The sequence below is a fragment of the Syzygium oleosum genome, unplaced genomic scaffold (assembly GCF_021117445.2).
Source record: "Syzygium oleosum isolate NSW1041296 unplaced genomic scaffold, Sole_v2.1 Sole_v2.26, whole genome shotgun sequence".
Classification (NCBI taxonomy): Eukaryota; Viridiplantae; Streptophyta; class Magnoliopsida; order Myrtales; family Myrtaceae; genus Syzygium; species Syzygium oleosum.
In genome coordinates this window covers 369,359-387,686 of record NW_026607510.1, presented here as the reverse complement: position 1 = coordinate 387,686, position 18,328 = coordinate 369,359, and the positions used below count along the sequence as shown (strand labels likewise).

The 18,328-nt window shown below is 35.3% G+C and overlaps 1 protein-coding gene across 1 annotated transcript; it reads left to right on the top strand.

Moving 5' to 3' along the window:
* The first annotated feature begins 241 nt into the window (after nt 1–241).
* On the top strand, nt 242–14,020 carry LOC115682628 (uncharacterized). The gene is made up of 4 exons (XM_030606909.2): nt 242–670; nt 755–986; nt 1,074–1,143; nt 13,696–14,020. Exons 1-4 carry the CDS (start codon nt 242–244, stop codon nt 14,018–14,020), a joined length of 1,056 nt encoding a protein of 351 aa, XP_030462769.2.
* The last annotated feature ends 4,308 nt before the right edge of the window (nt 14,021–18,328 follow it).

Below are 18,328 nucleotides of genomic sequence, written 5' to 3'. Positions count from 1 at the left end.
TGATGACTTTGGTTTGTTTTTAATTATGCAACTATGATGACGTGGCTATTGTTAATTATGGAACTATGATGACGTTGTGGCTATTGTTGATTCCTGACTTATTTGTTGTGTTTGTGTTCTTCGTACGAGAGCATAAGTAATATGGGGGGGTGAAAGTAGCAGCAATAATGGTCCAATAGCATCAGTTGAACCAATTGAACAGGTCTTCAATGATTTTGAACTTAATATACTGAAAGCATAGATGGGTACTGTTTCGTTGAACATGTCTATGCACACGAGAGAACCTATTAGGGACAGTAAATTGTCAGGGCCTGAATGGATAAGAGAGATTCTTTATGGACATTCAGATAGGGTATATGAAGCTTTTCGAATGGAGATGCATGTTTTTCTCAACCTTTGTGATTTAATGAAGGCAAGGGGTTGGTTGGTAGATAGTCGATATATTAGGGTAGACGAACAAGTTGGGATATTTTTATCTATGATTTCTCACAAGAACTCGAATAGAGATTTATGTGAGAGATTCCAACATTCGGGACAAACTATCAGCAAGTACTTTGCTAAAGTGTTGCAAGCAGTTCTGAATCTGGCAAGAGAAATTATCGTACCACCTTCATTTGATGTTGTCCCAGAAGAAATTCTTATCAATCCTAAATATAACCCTTACTTCAAGGTAGGATTTTCATACATTCCTTTACACCGTCATTTACATTTTGTTGATAATCTTGTATAATGCTAGTCTTTGCTGAAATGACAGGACTACATAGGCGCTATTGATGGCACTCACATTCATGCTTCTGTACCAGTGTCGAAACAGATCCCATTTAGAGGCAGGAAAGGAATTACCACTCAGAATGTGATGTGTGTTTGTTCATTTGATATGAAATTTACATTTGTGTATGCTGGTTGGGAAGGCTCTGTCAACGATTGTCGGGTGATCTCGGCAGCACTCGAGACACATCGCTTACAATTTCCTCGACCTCCACCAGGTATTTGCTTGTTTTTCATGGGATAATTTTCTTTATAACTGTATTGCATTTGCGAATCATGATCAATATATGAATACCTTGTGATAGGCAAATACTACGTGGTAGATTCTGGTTATGCTGCAGCTCCGGGATTTTTGACTCCTTTCAAAGGGGAACGGTATCATATTAATGATTTTAGGGGTAGAGTGAGGCAGGCAACAACAGCAAGAGAATTATTCAACCATAGGCATTCTTCACTAAGGAATGTTATTGAGAGATCATTTGCGGTGTTAAAGAATCGCTTTTTCATTTTGAGACATATGCCTTCATTTTCAATTCAAAAGCAGTCATGTATTATAATTGCATGTTGTGCTATTCATAATTACATCCGTGATCAAGACAAGATGGATAAGAACTTTTCCCAATATGGTGATTCAGAGTACCCGTTTGGAAGTGCACAAGATGAGGTTATCGACGATACATCGACTGAGGAGGATATCGAGATCAACATGCTTAAGAAAAGAATTGCCAATCAATTGGCAATTGATAATAATATGGCGGAGATTCCATGAAAATGTGTTTCCGACTTTTCTAATGTATTTCCATTATTTTGTATTTGAGGATTTTTTTATGTTGGCTCTTGTATTGTGACGTGGTATTTTGGGATCTCCTATATTGGCTCTTGTAATGTGACGTGCTTGGTTTACTTTTCTCCATAAGCATTTGGGATATTAAGAGGAACAATGCATACTCACAAATATTGAGAGCAAATATCGAGAGCGATGGTGGTTGAATGCTGAAGACCCGTTCCAGTGCTTGGCCATTTGCATTAATTTGATTGGAATTTGTGTGTGGGCATACGTAACGTTACGAATCCAACATAAAATTTAATTTCAAAACTTCACAGAATGGCTTAGAATACCTGTGGCCACTCGCTTTGAGCGAAATTTAATTTTTTTTAGGTGTCGAAAAAAAATAAAAAATGAAAAATTTCAAAACTTCACAGAATGGCTTAGAATACTTGTGGCCACCCATTTCGAGAGAAATTTAATTTTTTTGAGATTCCCCAAAAAAATCAAAAAAATCAAAAATTTCAAAACTTCATAGAATGGCTTAGAATACATGCGGCCACCCACTTTGAGCAAAATTTAAATTTTTTTAGCTGCCGAAAAAAAAATAAAAAAATAAAAAATTTCAAAACTTCGCAGAATGGCTTAGAATACCTGTGACCACCCACTTTGAATGAAATTTAATGTTTTTTTAGGTGACGAAATAAAAATTAAAAAATCAAAAAATCAAAAATACCATTTGGGCACCTCAAAAATTTTAAATTTCACTCAAAGTGAGTGGCTAGAAGTATTCTAAGCCATTATGTGAAGTTTTGAAATTTTGATTTTTTATATTTTTTTTTTGCACCTAAAAAAATTTAAATTTCGTTCAAAGTGGGTGGCCACAGGTATTCTAAGCCATTCTGTGAAGTTTTGAAATTTTTTATTTTTTTATTTTTTGATTTTTTTTGGCACCTACAAAAATTTAAATTTCGCTTAAAGCGGGTGGCCACAGGTATTCTATAAGACATTTTGTGAAGTTTTGAAATTTTTCACTTTTTGATTTTTTTTTCGGCACCTAAAAAAAATTTAAATTTCGCTCAAAGTGGGTGGCCACAGGTATTCTATAAGCCATTCTATGAAGTTTTGAAATTTCTAATTTTTTCATTTTTTTTGGAAATCTCAAAAAAATTAAATTTCTCTCGAAATGGTTGGCCACGGGTATTCTAACCCATTCTGTGAAGTTTTGAAATTTTTAATTTTTTTTGGGCTTCTCAAAAAAATTAAAATTTACTCAAAAAGTGGGTGGCCACAGGTATTTCTAAGCCATTTTGTGAAATTTTGAAATTTTTTATTTTGTTTTTATTTTTTTATTTTTTTGGGCACCTCAGAAAATTTAAATTTTACTCAAAGTGGATGGCTACAGGTATTCTAAGCAATTCTGTGAAGTTTTGAAATTTTTTATTTCTTGATTTTTGTTTGAAAAAATTCAACAAATTTCCTATTTTCCTGAAATCTGAATTTTTTTATTTTCTCGACATTTTGATGATTTTTTCTGGAATTTTTCAATTTTTTTGGATTTTCTGAATTTTTTTTTAGATTTTTATGAATTTTTTGAATTTTTGAATTATTTTTATTCCATTTCTAAAAAAATTGATTTCTGTTCCTGAAAATAGAATTTTCTGTTGTTTATCAAACGGGTTTTTGTTTTAGGAAATAGAAATTTTGTACTGTTATCAAACGGGTTTCTGTTCTAGAAATAGAAATTTTTGGTCGTTATCAAGCGGGTTTTTTTCCTCAGAAACTCATCCTGGAACCAGAAATAGAAAAATCTATTTCTGTTTCAAGAACTCATTCCGGAACAGAATGGTTATCATTCGCTACCTTAGTATCTGAGCCAAATGGCATAGAGTCGGATCCAAAGACACCGCCTGGGTATCACCGGGTTTGATGATGGGTTTGAATATCCCATCTTTTTTGTCGCCCCTTTTTGATAGCGAAGCTAGGTTAACCCAACCATTCGCATCCCTTTTTGTATATTTGGTCTTTAGGAAGTAGCATCGTGATAGGCTTGTACGTATGTATCTTCCTAGGGTTAACATTATGTTTAAAAAATGGCTTCGTTGGTTTTCTTCATAAAATGTTTTCCTTGCTATCCCGTTTTATCGATTGTTGATTGGATGATTTAGTTCGCTTCCGCATGAGTTCATTTGAGCGATGTTAACAGTTGGGTCGACAATGTGTCCTGGGGCATTACAATTACACAATCATTGGTGGGATGTTAACGCGCTCAAGGGTCGGGGCGTGACAGGAGTTCTCCAAGAAATGTTCCCATCCTTTATGGAAAAATCTAGAATTTTATGTCCGACTCCCTTTAAAAAAAAATGAGGATATAAATCCTACTAAGGCAAGTCATTCAGGAATGAATCTAGAGCATTTAGCTCTTGCTCAAAAGGAGTGCTTAGAATTATTGCAACAAGAACTCATTGAAACTTCGAGTTCCCAATGGGTCTGCGAAGCATTATATGTTAACAAACAAGCTGAGCAAAATAGAGGTAAAATGCGACTAGTCATCAATTACTAGCCTATTAACCTCTTCCTCCAAGATGATAAATTCCCCTTGCCTTCTCGAAATTCCCTTTTTGCGACAATCACCAAAGCCCAAATTTACTCCAAATTTGATCTCAAAATTGGGTTTTTGGCAACTTGGCATCCATCTTGATAATAGACCCAAAACAGGATTCTACATCCCAAACCAGCATTTCCAGTGGAAAGTCCCTCCGTTTGGCCTCAAATTTGCTCATTCCTTATTCAGAAGGCCATGTGTCGCATCTTGCAGCCAATTCTGTCTAGTGCTGCTGTTTACATTGATGACATATTACTTTACAGTCCAAATGAAGAATCCCACTACCAACTTCTTGAGCAGTTCACCGAAATTGTAAAGAAGTATGGCATTATGCTTTCTCAAAGAAGATGATCATTGCCCAGACGAAAGTCAAATTCCTAGGTATGCACCTTAATAAAGGCACATATTATCCAGGGCTACATATTGCCAAGGAATTGCTAAAGTTTCCTGAGAAGAATTTTATAACTAAGCAAATTCAACAATTTCTCGAGATAATTAACTATCTTAGAGATTTTGTTCCGAATACTGCAAAGTTGTTACTTCCTTTGCAGTTGATGTTAAAAAAACATCATGAACCATGGGGAAAGGCACAAACCAAAGCAGTTGCAGAACTGAAAGAAATAATGCAAGATCTTTCTCCATTACAAATCTCATCTATAAGAAAGAGAATCCTGCATACTGATGTTGGCGATTAATATTGGGCAGCCATACTATTCGAAGAACTTGATGGTAAGCGACATCTTTATGCTTACAAAAGTAGCAAGTTTTCCCAGGCAGAAATGCATTAATTTTACTTTCAAGGAAATCTTGGCACTTAAGAATGGAATTAAGAACTTTGAGTTCCATCTTATTGGCCATCATTTTCTAGTGGAATTGGACATGGCATCCTTTTCTAAGATGACCAAATTTAAACAGAAGCAGATTCCTCATCCTCAGCTGCTCCGATAGGCTAAATGGTTTTCAAAGTATTCATTTGAAACCAAACACATTGCAGAAAAAAAGAATGTGCTTGCACACTTTCTCTCCAGACCAAAAGCACCAACAAAAATCAACATGTATATTCTCAGGCATTCTTTCCCATTCCAACCAGACAAATACAAAATCGAAAGATTTCGAGAATGGCCAAACTGAGAATATCCCCAAGAAATTGTTGAGCAAATCCAAAATGATAAGCTCATCGAAAATTTTGAGAATCTTATGTGACAATGCTCTTGACACCTGATTTTTAACTCATTTTTTTCATATTTTCAAAAATCTCAAAATTAGGACTAGAAATCTTGGCCAAGCCTATAAACCTATTTCTAAACCAAAAAAAATATTTTTTTTATCATTTTCCTGCATTTTTCCTTAATTTCTTTTAGTCAAAATAAATGAGAAAATCAAGAAAAATAGCAAATGGAATCAGAAAATTCCATAAAAATAGTCATTAGTCTTATTTTAAATCCAATTTCATTAATAATTCATCAATTTTGAAAAATCTCAATCGGGTATATTTTTCCCAAAATTGGGCAAAATTAAACCCGAATTGAACCAAAAATGCAATTAAATTTTTTCTAGTCATTTTTAAGTCATAGTGTCTTCACAAAAAATGATTCTGGGACCTTGAATTACATAATGGTCGGTCCAATTGCACAATTTCTCATAGAAATCAGAAAACCCCAAAATTTAATTGAAAATTAAGAATTTTGAGCCCAAATTGGGAATCGTGCCCAATATGAAATTGTCGAACCATGAGACCATCATTTCGAGGGTTTAATCAGATGTGGGTAATTCAATTTTGGCATCAATTTTCCTAATCAAGTCATTAGGACACCAAATTGAACAAAACCCTATTAACCCGAATACAAAAATGTAAAAATCTTGGACACAATCATAACAAAAATTGGGGGAAATCACATATTTGGGTTCGGAATGTGATGAGGAATTCAATCTTGGGGTTTAATTTTGAAAATTGGGTCAAAATTGAACTTAATCGGCGAATTTAGACTAACCCGGGTCGACCGGGTCAACCCGACCCGACCCGGGTCGATCACCTTCTTCGCCCGACTCACCAGACCGCATTAAACCCAGGAAAAAATGTTTCAAGCCCGCCACTTCGCCAATCTTCTCCGGTCAAATAGACACGTGTTTGACCTGAACGACAGCCGGAGAATCTCCAGCTGTCGTCGGAGATCGGTTATAACCGATCGGAAGTTGGTTCTAATGATGTGGAGGCGGGAAAAATGAATGAACAAAAAGCGAAAAAAAACTAAACGAAGGAGAGGGGGTGTTCAGTGAAATGCCAGAGAGAGAGAAAGAGAGAAAAGGGGCGAAACCAAAGAGGAAAAGTTAGAGAAAGAGGGTCTGAGGTTCCCACCTGAGCGTCTGGCGCCGCCCTAGACGGCGGAGCACCGGCGAATCGAGGTTTGGCTGTAACTTCCCCTCCATTGTTCCAGTCGGATCGGCTGGTCCTGAAGGTCTGAAACCGAGTCTTTTTCAGTCAATCCAGAGCTCTTCCGGCGAGGTCAAGACCACCATGTGGAAGTTCAAGTGTCAAGGAACAACCCTATAGGCGCGGATTAGTTCGACAATTTCTTCTGATCATCGAACGAAGAAGGTAAACATCGCTCGTGATCATTTTTTTTCATAATTCTAGAAAAGCATTTTCACTTTAAAATGCATGTTCATGCAATTTTCTTTGAGATTTTGATTTTCCGGAGGTTTAGAATACGTTTCTGAGCATATTTATGTTGTTTGATTGCATTTTGTGTCATTGAATCAACAAAACCGAATCAGTCACCATTGATTGAATCTCGCCAGAGCATTTTCCACCCGCCGGAGCATTACCAACGGTCGATGGCTGATCAAGTTAGTGTCTCTGATTCCTTGTGAATGTTTTGAATGATGAATGAACGCTAGAAATGGCTAGGGCGTTCTGTGTGATGATCTGAAGGTTAGGTTAGTTAGTTTAGAACAGTTGCGAATTAGTTTTTTTTTTACCGATTTTTCGCCGGCCGGCGGACTTCCGCCGGTGTTCTGAGTAGGCTAGATTAAAAATAGAACATATGAACATTATAATAGTGCAATCGGAATGGTGAGATAGTCGCCGGAAGGTCGTCGACGACGAGCCCAAACCGGTGGCCTCGAAAACGTTTAACACGGAATTACGCACACCACATGTTCGATCAAATGCCCCAATGAAAAACATCCAAAACGGTGCCGTTTCGGGGTTGGGCTGGCCAGAGAAGTTTAGATTCTTCGGAAATAATGACTATGTCATTGTTACTGAAGAAAGAGATGTACCACTTTCTAATTCTTTTGCTTCAATACAACTTTTAAATAAGGATTCCATAAAGAAACATTCCCAGAAATGGAATTACATGCATATAGGTTTGGTACAAGTCGGCGCAAAACCCCTTACCAAAGAAGGATTAGATACTTCCTTGCTTCTTGTTTTGAGAGATGCAAGACTTTTAAAATATGATGAATCCATTCTTGGAGCCGTAGAAACAAGTCTATGCAGTGGACCTATTCATTTTGATAGTCATCCCGGTCTTACCATTTCCCTTAAAGATAAAAACATTTTAAAATCTCTCACCCTTCAAATAAAGACCCACAATTATTCCATAGCTGAAGGTTCTATTCCAATAGCCCTCATTTACAGAGTCTATTACAAAGTGATGAATTCTGCTTTCGGTAGCAAAGCTTTTAAATTAAATTCCAATAGAGAAACCCTTCTATTACAAAGAGATATTTCAAAGGCAAATGTTACCATTCCTAGGACCATTCCTTGGAATCAAATAACCCTTCTTGATCAATGGGAATTAGAAAACAGGATTCCCCAGCCAATCGTTCATAATTCTGATCCTACCAATATTATTCAACATCCTGAAGGAAGAGTAACTATTCAATTCTCCAGAAGATCTGTTGATATTCCTAGGAGATTTTGTGATATTAGGTCAATTCCTTCTTGGCATTCCACTTCTTCTCGAAGGTCAGTAGATACTATTCCTAATATTCCTTTGAGTATCCCTTTGAATAATCCTGAAGAAGCATCTGCAAGTGCTCCTCCTCTTCCAAACATCAGTGGTATTGATAATAGATCTGGAATTTCCAGACCAGTTTACCAAAATATTCCTGATTTCCCTGATCCAACTCCTTCTGAAATGGAAGATCCTGAGATCAATGTTCTAGAATTAGCATTTGAACCTAACAGGATCATTTTGAATAAAGAATTCAATTCTCTTGAAAATAAACATATCAGAGAATGGTTCTTTGCTAATTTTCAAAAACAAGCATTTGAAATCAAAAGAGAATATTATGATTACATGTACCAACATGAAATCGAAGTATTCTTTTTTGATTGGTTTGAAAACATATTCCTAAAAGAAAAACAGGTTTTTGTTTTGGATCAATTTTATAAGTGGAAATTAGACGATGGTCACATCATCGAGTCTAGTCATCCTCCTCTTAGAAAAATCAAAATTGAACATCGAGAAACTGAAATAATAGCTTCTCCTTTCAAAACTGCCTCTAAAATAGATGGCATAGGAATCAAAAAAATTGTTGAACAAAATAATTTTTCAAATCAACATTTACATACTATTGGAAAACAGTTAGACCGGATAGAAATTTCTGTCCAAAATAGTTTTCCATCTTTTTCAATATCCACTTCAAAAAGAGACCTAAAACCCCCTCTTTTTAAAAATTTTGAGATTCCAAAAAATCCCAGTCTTGAATTTGCTAAAGCCTTGGAAGATAGGAAAAAACTCCTTAAAGGAAAAGCAGTTTTAATTCCTAAAAATCCTATAATTTTGGATACTCCTTTAATACAGAACTTGAGTGTCAAAGATACTCCTGATCATATTGAACCTTCCAATCAGATCAATCTTTTGGATAAATCTGATACTGAATCCATTCCTGAGGTAAATCGTATCACCTGAAGGATCCCCAAAAATTATATTATTCTCGTGCCACTCCTCCCGATATTCTTACAGAAGAAACGTTTTCAAAAGTACAAAATAAATATTCTTTTGATGTTATTTATGAATGGAACATAGATGGTGTTTCTGAGCAAAACCTCATAAACATTTTAACCCAAATGGTTATGCTTGCTAACACTTATAAAACCATTCCTGACACTTCCAATCACTCTGTTGCATATCTTTTAATAGCCGGATTTATAGGCCAACTCAAAGGATGGTGGGATAACTACCTGAATGAAGAAAAAAGATCTAAAATTTTAAATGCCTATAAACTCGACCCTTTTGGTCAAAATATTCTTGACGAAGATAATCAACCCATCCAAGATGCTGTTAATACTTTGATATTCTCTATATCCCAACATTTTCTAGGAGATTCTTCTCATATCCTTGATAAAAACCAAGATCTTTTATCCAATATGAAATGTAGGTCTTTAGGAGAATTCCGAGAATATAAAGAAATATTTTTGCAAAGAGTTTTCTAAAGGGCAGACTGCAACCAGTCTTTTTGGAAAGAAAAATTTCTTGCTGATTTACCAAAACTCATAGGGGAACAAGTTCGTGGTAAGATAAGAGAAGAATATGGAAATCAAATTCCATATGACCATCTTTCTTATGGAGAACTAACCTCTTATGTTTATAAAATAGGAACACAATTGTGCGCTAATATTCGTCTCCAAAAACAAATCAAGAAAGAACAAAAACTTTCTAAAAAAGGATTAGGAGATTTTTGTGCCCAATATGATCCATCTTTTGAATCTTTTGAAAAACCCAAATGTTCAGGAAAATGTCTTTCTAAACAAAAGGATCAAAAGAAATTTTATAAGAAACCTTACAAGAAGAAATTTGATAAAAAGCATTCTAAAAGGAAAGAAAATGATAGTTTTGATAAAACCAAAAAACCTAAAAGAAATTTTAAAAATATCACTTGCTATAATTGTGGTAAGAAAGGCCACATTTCTCGATTTTGTAAAATTAGTAAAAAGATTAATGAGTTAGATCTAGATGAAGAAACTATCAATCAGCTCAACCAATTAATGGCTGAAGCTGACAGTAGTTCTTCTGATGAGTCTAGCTTTGAAAAGGGATTGCAGATTTGTGATTTAGAAACCTCTTCATCATCAACTTCAGATAGTGAAGGTGAAGACGTTACCAGTTTTGAAATAAATGTTTTGACAAAAGAAGAAGAAATTCTTTTGCAAACGATTGATCAGATCACTGATCCTGAAACAAAAATAAAATATTTGAATAGTTTCCAAAACCCCAAGCCAATTTCTAAATCTACTCTCCAAACTGACAATCCTTATAATATTTCTACTATTCTTGGCAAGGCTAAGAATACTAGTTTCAAACCCATTTCTATAAGTGATCTTACTCACGAAATCAATAAACAAAAAGAAGAAATACAAAATCTCAAAGCTACCCAGATAATTATGCAAAAAGACATTTTAGTTATTAAAATGAAAAATTTAAAAGGCAAACAAAAGGAAGAAGATTTTGAAGAAAATAATGTTCCTCAACTCACTTCTTCTTCTTATACAAACTTCCTTTTGATGCTTTCTGAAATAACTACCAAAAAATGGATTATCAATATTTCCATAAGAATCCAAAATGAAATTGTTTTAGAAACAACGGCCCTTTTTGATACTGGTGCAGACCTTAATTGTATAAAGGAAGGTCATATACCAACCAAATATTTTGAGAAAACTTCCCAATCTCTCAAATTAGCATCCGGAGATAAGCTAATTATAAATTACAAGATTCCTGAAGCTGAAATTGTGAGAACTCCATTTCTTCTTGTTAGAAATATCAAACAAAATGTTATTTTAGGATCACCTTTTATCAATTTACTCCAGCCGTTTAAAGTTTCTGAAAAGGGAATCGAAACAGAAACCTTAGGCAAAAGAATATATTTTAATTTCATTTCAAAACCCCAAACCAGAAATTTGAATACTCTTCAAGAACATTCCATCTCTGAGATTAATTGTATAATCCAAGACAAAGAGACTCGTCTTCAGTTTCTTAAAGAAGATCTTGAATACAAAAGGATTGACAAAAATCTTTCTGAAACAAGTCTTCAGAAAAAGATTTCTAATCTTGAAAATCAAATCAAAGATTCCATATGTTCTAATATTCCCAATACTTTCTGGTCGCGTAAGTGTCACATAGTTGACCTGCCATATGAACCAGGTTTTTTAGAAAAAGACATTCCTACTAAAGCTAGACCTTCTCAAATGAATCACGAAGTTCTAAATTTTTGTCAAAAAGAAATATAGGAACTTTTTGAGAAAAAGCTTATTAGGAAAAGCCAATCACCTTGGAATTGCTCTGCTTTCTATGTCAACAAAAATGCTGAACTAGAAAGAGGAGTTCCAAGATTGGTAATAAATTATAAACCTTTGAATACAGCTTTAAAATGGATAAGATATCCAATTCCTAACAAAAAGGATTTGTTAAATAGACTTTATGATGCAAAAATCTTTTCAAATTTTGATATGAAGTCGGGCTTCTGGCAAATTCAAATTAGCGAAAAGGATAGGTACAAAACAGCTTTTACCGTTCCTTTTGGCCAATATGAATGGAATGTCATGCCTTTTAGTTTGAAAAATGCCCCTTCTGAATTCCAAAGGATTATGAATGATATTTTTAACCATTGTACTGATTACATTATAGTCTACATAGATGATGTTCTAATATTTTCTACATCCATAGAAAAACATTTTAGACACATTAGTCATTTTATTAATATTGTGAAAAAGAATGGTTTAGTAGTTTCACCTACTAAAATATCCCTTTTTAAAACAAAAATCCGTTTTCTAGGACACTACATTCATCATGGAACTATCATACCTATTGAAAGATCAATAACATTTTCTGAAAAATTTCCTGATGAAATCAGAGACAAAAATCAATTGCAAAGATTTCTAGGAAGTTTAAATTATATTATTGAATTCTTCCCTCGCATCAATATAATTTGCAAACCACTCCATCAGAGGCTCAAGAAAGATCCTCCACCATGGACTCAGATTCATACTGATATTGTAAAACAGATCAAGCGGACTGTCAAGGAAATTCCTTGTTTACATCTTGCTGATCCTTTTGCCTTCAAAATTGTTGAAACTGATGCTTCTGATATTGGATATGGAGGAATTCTTAAACAATCCAAAGACAATAAAGAACAAATTGTTCAATTTGTCTCCAAGCACTAGAATGATTGTCAAAAGAATTACTCCACCATTAAGAAAGAAATTCTTGCTATTGTACTTTCTATTTCTAAATTTCAAGGAGATCTTTTGAATCAAAAATTCTTATTACGAATTGATTGCAAATCTGCAAAAGATGTTTTGCAGAAAGACGTTCAAAATATTGCTTCCAAACAGATTTTCGCCAGATGGCAAGCCATTTTATCTGTCTTTGATTTTGATATAGAATTTATAAATGGTTCTTCAAATTCTCTCTCAGATTTTCTCACACGAGAATTTTTACAGGGAAAATGCCTCCCAAGCCACCCAACAAACCAACAAGAAGAGATAAAGGCAAAGAAATTGCCGAAGCATCCTCAGAGAAAAAATCCTCATCTCCTGGCTTAACCAACATAAGAACCTGGCTGCAGGCAACTACCTTTAAATACCACTATAATTTCTACCCAGGCTAAACCAGATCTTGAATTATCATTAAGACCCCCTTTTTATATTACTAAAATTTCTCATGAAGAAGCTTTACAGCTCCTCCAAAAGGCCTTCAATAGTCAGACACAACCATCAATAGCACTAGTAAGTCCTGACCCTTCTCCCATTGCTAATCAAAAGCAAATGGGAAAAAGAATTTCTAGTGAGGTGGTTATTCAACCTACTCAGACAACCCCTCCTGAACCTAAATCAAAATTTTTTCCTAAAACAAATTATGATAACAATTGTAATATTGAAAACGGTTTTTATGATGAAAACCTTTATGTCTTTGCCAAAAACATGTTTTCAGAAAAAAAAATTATATACTCCTTATGACATTTACAAAACTGTTGAATTTTATGAGAGAATTTTGACAGAAACAGAATCTGTCTCTTTTAAACATTTCTCAGACAAAGGACATATAAATTACTCTAAAGCCATATTACACAAGGTCATCCACCCTCGAGACTGGAAATCCAGTCCACTGGCTATGAGAAAATTTAATGTCAAAATGGCTGACTCCCTTCCATACAGATCATCCTTTTCATATTTTGACTACCGACAAGCATGGTGGAGTACCTTCTGGAGACAAAATCCCAATAACTCCCATACTTGGCTTTTCTACTTTGAAAATCTTGATATCAAAGGAATCCCTTATTGGTTCTTTAAATGGTGGGAACAACTCGGACCCACTGATGAAATCCTTCATACTAGAGTTCAACCCAGTTACGAACTCTTCCTCAGCAAATTCAATCCACACCCCTTTGAAGAAATCTTTCCTAGACTCATGCTCTTTTTCTACTTCTTCGGAGTATCTTGGGTTCTTGGATGGACTCTTGATTATAGGAAAGCACCCGTAACAGGCATCCCTATTTTAATACGACGATTCAAAGTCAAATGGTGGGATGGTTTCAAATTCTTTGATAGAGTTTCTATGAATGCCGTCAACAAATGGCTCATTGCTAGACAATCTCCTCCCGGTTGTCCTCCTCCTCCTGGGGAAATCACCCCTTTCCTGCATGACAAAGGTTTCGTTCTTTCTAAATTAGCCTCAGCTCAATCACACCAGCAACTAGACGGAATATTGAAGCAGGCTCTTTCTGAAATTGAAGACTTTGGATCTTCTCACTCTCATCACAGTGGGAATTCCAATGAAGATGGCTGCTATAGAATCCTCCCAAGAATCCAATGTGGAGACGTAGCAGAACAGGAAGAAGAAGACGAAGAGGCAGAAGATTTGTCCAAACCATGATATCCGGTGCCGAAAGACTCCTACCATTTTCATCATTTCTAAGCCGAAAGGAGCCTGCCAGTCTTTTCCTTTTTCAAAACTTTCATAATTATGTCAGAATACTGTTCACTGTAAACACTGTGCACTTCTACTATTTGATACAGTACTACCCGTGAACTATTTCTATAGGAACTCAGATTGCTTATAAAATCGGACCTCACTCATTTGAAGAGCACACCTTTCGGAATCCCTTTAGAACCTCTTCGGGCCTTTTCTCAAAAAACCATCTCCAGTATTTCTAATTCTCTCCAAACCTTCTTCGAAGGAATAAGAGATCATTCATCTCAAAACCTTTATATAACTTTCCATACCTAGTAAGTTTCTGATCCCTGTAAAGATCTTGTCCCATATTTTCAAGATCTTTCAAAACCTTTTCTAGTTCTTATAGCGTAGAAAATCTTATCGTTCTAGACTACCAATAGTCTAAGTAACGGAAGAATTTCTACCAAAGAAATTTTCTTACTTCTGCACTTATACTTCAATATCTACATTCTGTAACCTTACAATACCGTTGTTGTAATCTTTCCATTATATAACAATTATCTTCTTCCAATTCCTTTCATACATTTACATACCCCACAAACGGCAGGTCGAACCGCCTGTGGATGGTTTGTATTTTACTTTAAAAGCAATTGTCTGCATTTGTTATATATCCTTACTTCTTCTTACCGTTTTGCCCTTTTCATTCCTGCTTAACAATACCACCTACATGGTTGGTTTAGACGTTCTAGCAATTCTTCTTCTCGTTATATATATTGCTTACGGCTTCTTTATTATTTTTAATGCTTGTGCTTTTATTTAATTTTATTTATTTAATAATTTTCTGTGCAGAAATCTGCATTTTTATATTAGAATACATTTTCGCTGTTGCTAGATCTAGAGACATATCCGAAATCCCTTATCTATTTTCTCAATATATTGAATATTTTGAATATCTAGAACATCATTTAAAAATTACATATGTCATTATTGCTCTTATCTTTTTATTACAATTTCCCATCTTCCTTTCTAATAAACGTAAAAGAACCAATTAGATATAATATATATATATATATATATATATATATATGTGTGTGTGTGTGTGTGTGTAAACGAGAGACTATCATTTTTCCCTTCTCTCTCTATAGCCGGCCACCACCCCTCACATCATTACCATACTTTTCTTCCATTTTTACCCCTCAAGTGTGCATGAATGGTGTCAAAGTGCCTGCAAAGATATGGTAGAAACCCAATTTGAAAAGCAAACCCTCATTTCTCTCCCCCTCTCGCTCTCAGCCGAACTCTCTCTCTCCCTCTTCCTCAAATTTTCTTCTCATTTTTTTCCTCTCAAACTCAAGCAAGATTTCGACCCAAAAAAAAAAAACTCAAGCAAGATTGAAGCTTTTTGCTTCGTTTTCAAGGCTAGGCAAGTGAAATTTCTAAAAGCTACTCTATGTGATCTTCTCATTACTTGGTTTAGACATGGTTTTAGACTTGTGGCTTGTGAATTTCGGCTCTTGTAGGCGAGATAGACTAAGTGTGTTCTTGGTTTTGTGGCTTGTGATTTGAGTAAGCGCGGCCCATGCATGTGTAGTTTTCAGCTTGCTCGTGTAGAGAAGATGGTGTCGCACATTGGTAATGTCTTTCTAGTTCAAATTTGTAATTGCATGTTGAATTAGAGAAAATACGAGCTGAAAATTTCTTAGACATGTTGAAATCTTCAATATGCGTGCTGAAGGTTGCGGTATTGGCAAAGCTATATGCTGGAAATTTCATTGTATGTTGCAATTGTTAGATAATAAGCTGGAATTGAGTTACATGAGCTGAAATTGATAGTATGTCCGCTAGAAGTTGAGGTTTCGGTGAGATAGTGTGCTGGAAATTGCTGTTTTGAGCTGTATGTTGCTGTTTCATGCTGTAATTGGTCAAATGCTTGCTGGAATTGCGGTTTTTAGTAAGAAAGCATGCTGGAATTTTCGGTTCTATGCTGTATTTAGTGGTTAGTGAGTTAATATTGATTGAAACATGTTGCAATGAAGTGTATGCTTGCTTGAAGTTTTGGTTTAGGGGTAAATTGCATGCTGGAAATGACTGCAAAGTGATGAAAATATCGAAATGGCTTACTGTATTTTCTGTCGTGCATGGAAATTGAATGATGGCATGTCGAGACACTATGTAATATGTTGGAAAAGGTAGTGATTGATCAAATACTTGTTACAAGTGATTGTAGTCCACTGCAATGTTGAGATTGTTGATGTCATGTAGCATATTGCATAAGAACATGCCTGCAAGTGTGTGAAATTAAGAGATGTGAAAAGATGTCTATCGATCAGTGGATCGATAATGCCCCGGGTGTTTGGGATGCCCCTGCTGTGTGGTCATGGATGCCTTGGTCAAAGAACCGAGATGCCTTAGGAGTTGAAATGCCCAAGTAAATAAATCTTGGAAGTCCGGTAAGTGGACCGAAAGTGACCCGTGCGGGCTGGGCAGAGAACCGGCGGATACCGCGATGTCGAGGTGGAAAAGATTGAGAATAACTAATGAAACAAGGCTGCGTGAGAACGTGTGATTGCATGGCATACCTTGTTTGCAAGTTGCATCTATATCTTTTAAATGCTTGACTCATATATGTTATAGTCTTTACTTGTTTGTCTGGATGCATTGTCTAACCTTGTAGGGATAACTATTAGTGTTCTTGAGTTATTGTTAATCATATGTGTCTAGTATATAAATGCGATTGCATTGTTAGAACCGTTATTAGAAGTTGTTTGTCTTGAACATACCTTTTTTTATCAAGAAGTGAGTGGATCGTGTAGTGTAGAGTTTAGATGTTTCTTTTGCTGGGCATTACTCACTCTTGTTTTTCGGATTCTTAGCATGGATATCCCGCTGCTAGCTCGCCATGGAGCACCCGTTCATTTCGAGAGTTCGCTACAAGATGTGACATTTCCGGGATCGACCATGCTTTATACTCTTTATATGTCTACTTTGTGGATTAATGTGGGGCGTATGCCGTTGGTGCCATATCACTTTGTAACTTGGTATATTAACCGTAATGGAGAGTTGTTGGGACCTTTGCGTTTTGTGGATGACACCAGTAGTGATGATAGCGATCCGGAGGAGTGTAGCGACTCAGAGGAGTAGATGGCATGGCCGTGTTGATGAATATATATGTATATAGTGTCTATATATAATTAGACATGTTTTTGGTTATGGTATGCCAGCACATAAAAGGGTTAGACAACTTTTTGGACCCCCTCCCAAGCGTAAGTGGTGTTGCCCTTTGATGTATGTAATGTAGTCTTCTGGCGTACGGGATGTTGGTGATCTAAGATGCATATATGTGTAAATAACTCATATATATGGTTTCTAGCCAAAAAATCTTATATATATGGTTATGAAAAGAAGGTGGTATGCTTATGTGTATGAATTTCGCGTATTCGCCTTTGATATATTCGTTTTGTGTCTTGAAATAACTTCTGCATGCGCCAATTAAGATCGTAAAGAAGATTAAAGAAACACGAGTTAGGAAGTAGCGCGCCTAGGATATGTGAGCACAAGGACGTGACTTTCATGATTTCCCATTTCTTTGCCTCTTGAGAGAGAATAGAGTTCGACAAAAAAAAAAGAGAGAAGAAATAAAAGAAAGAAGATTAAGGAAAGTGAATGTGAGACCTACAAGAAAAGAAATCGGAAGTTAATATAAAAAAATGGACAAAGGGATGCTAAAAAGTAGTACCTACAAAGGGCAATATTATCATAACGCTGTGTTAAAGAGTGTTTTAGCCGTGAAGAGAGTGGAAAAAGTGTGATCCCTTTACTTTATTTTAATTTTCCTTTGTGTTTATATTCGAATGTGGCGGGGCATTATAATCCTTTCACGGGATAGAAACGACAGGCATCTAGACCATCTAATGATTATCGACAACGATGAATTCATAATATAAGCCATTAAACATTTAACAAATCAAATAAATATAAAATTATCGAATCAATCCTAATCTATAGTATAGATATCAATTTAATTTTAAAATTTTTAATTATGTCAGCTTAGTCTAATAATTTGGCGTGAAATTTCAATATAGTCTTTCTGGCCAGTTCTAGCAAGCAATCAAACAAGTACAATTATACTCAAAGCAATTTATTTTGCATTTTTTTTCGTTTTTCTACTTTTCTTTTCCTTTCCTTTGTTTTTCCCCTTTTTTTTAATGTTCATCATCTTCTTCACCAGACAATTCTGAAGGCCTTCGAGATCTTGGCCAAAATTAACGACCTTGCGGCATCGAGCTC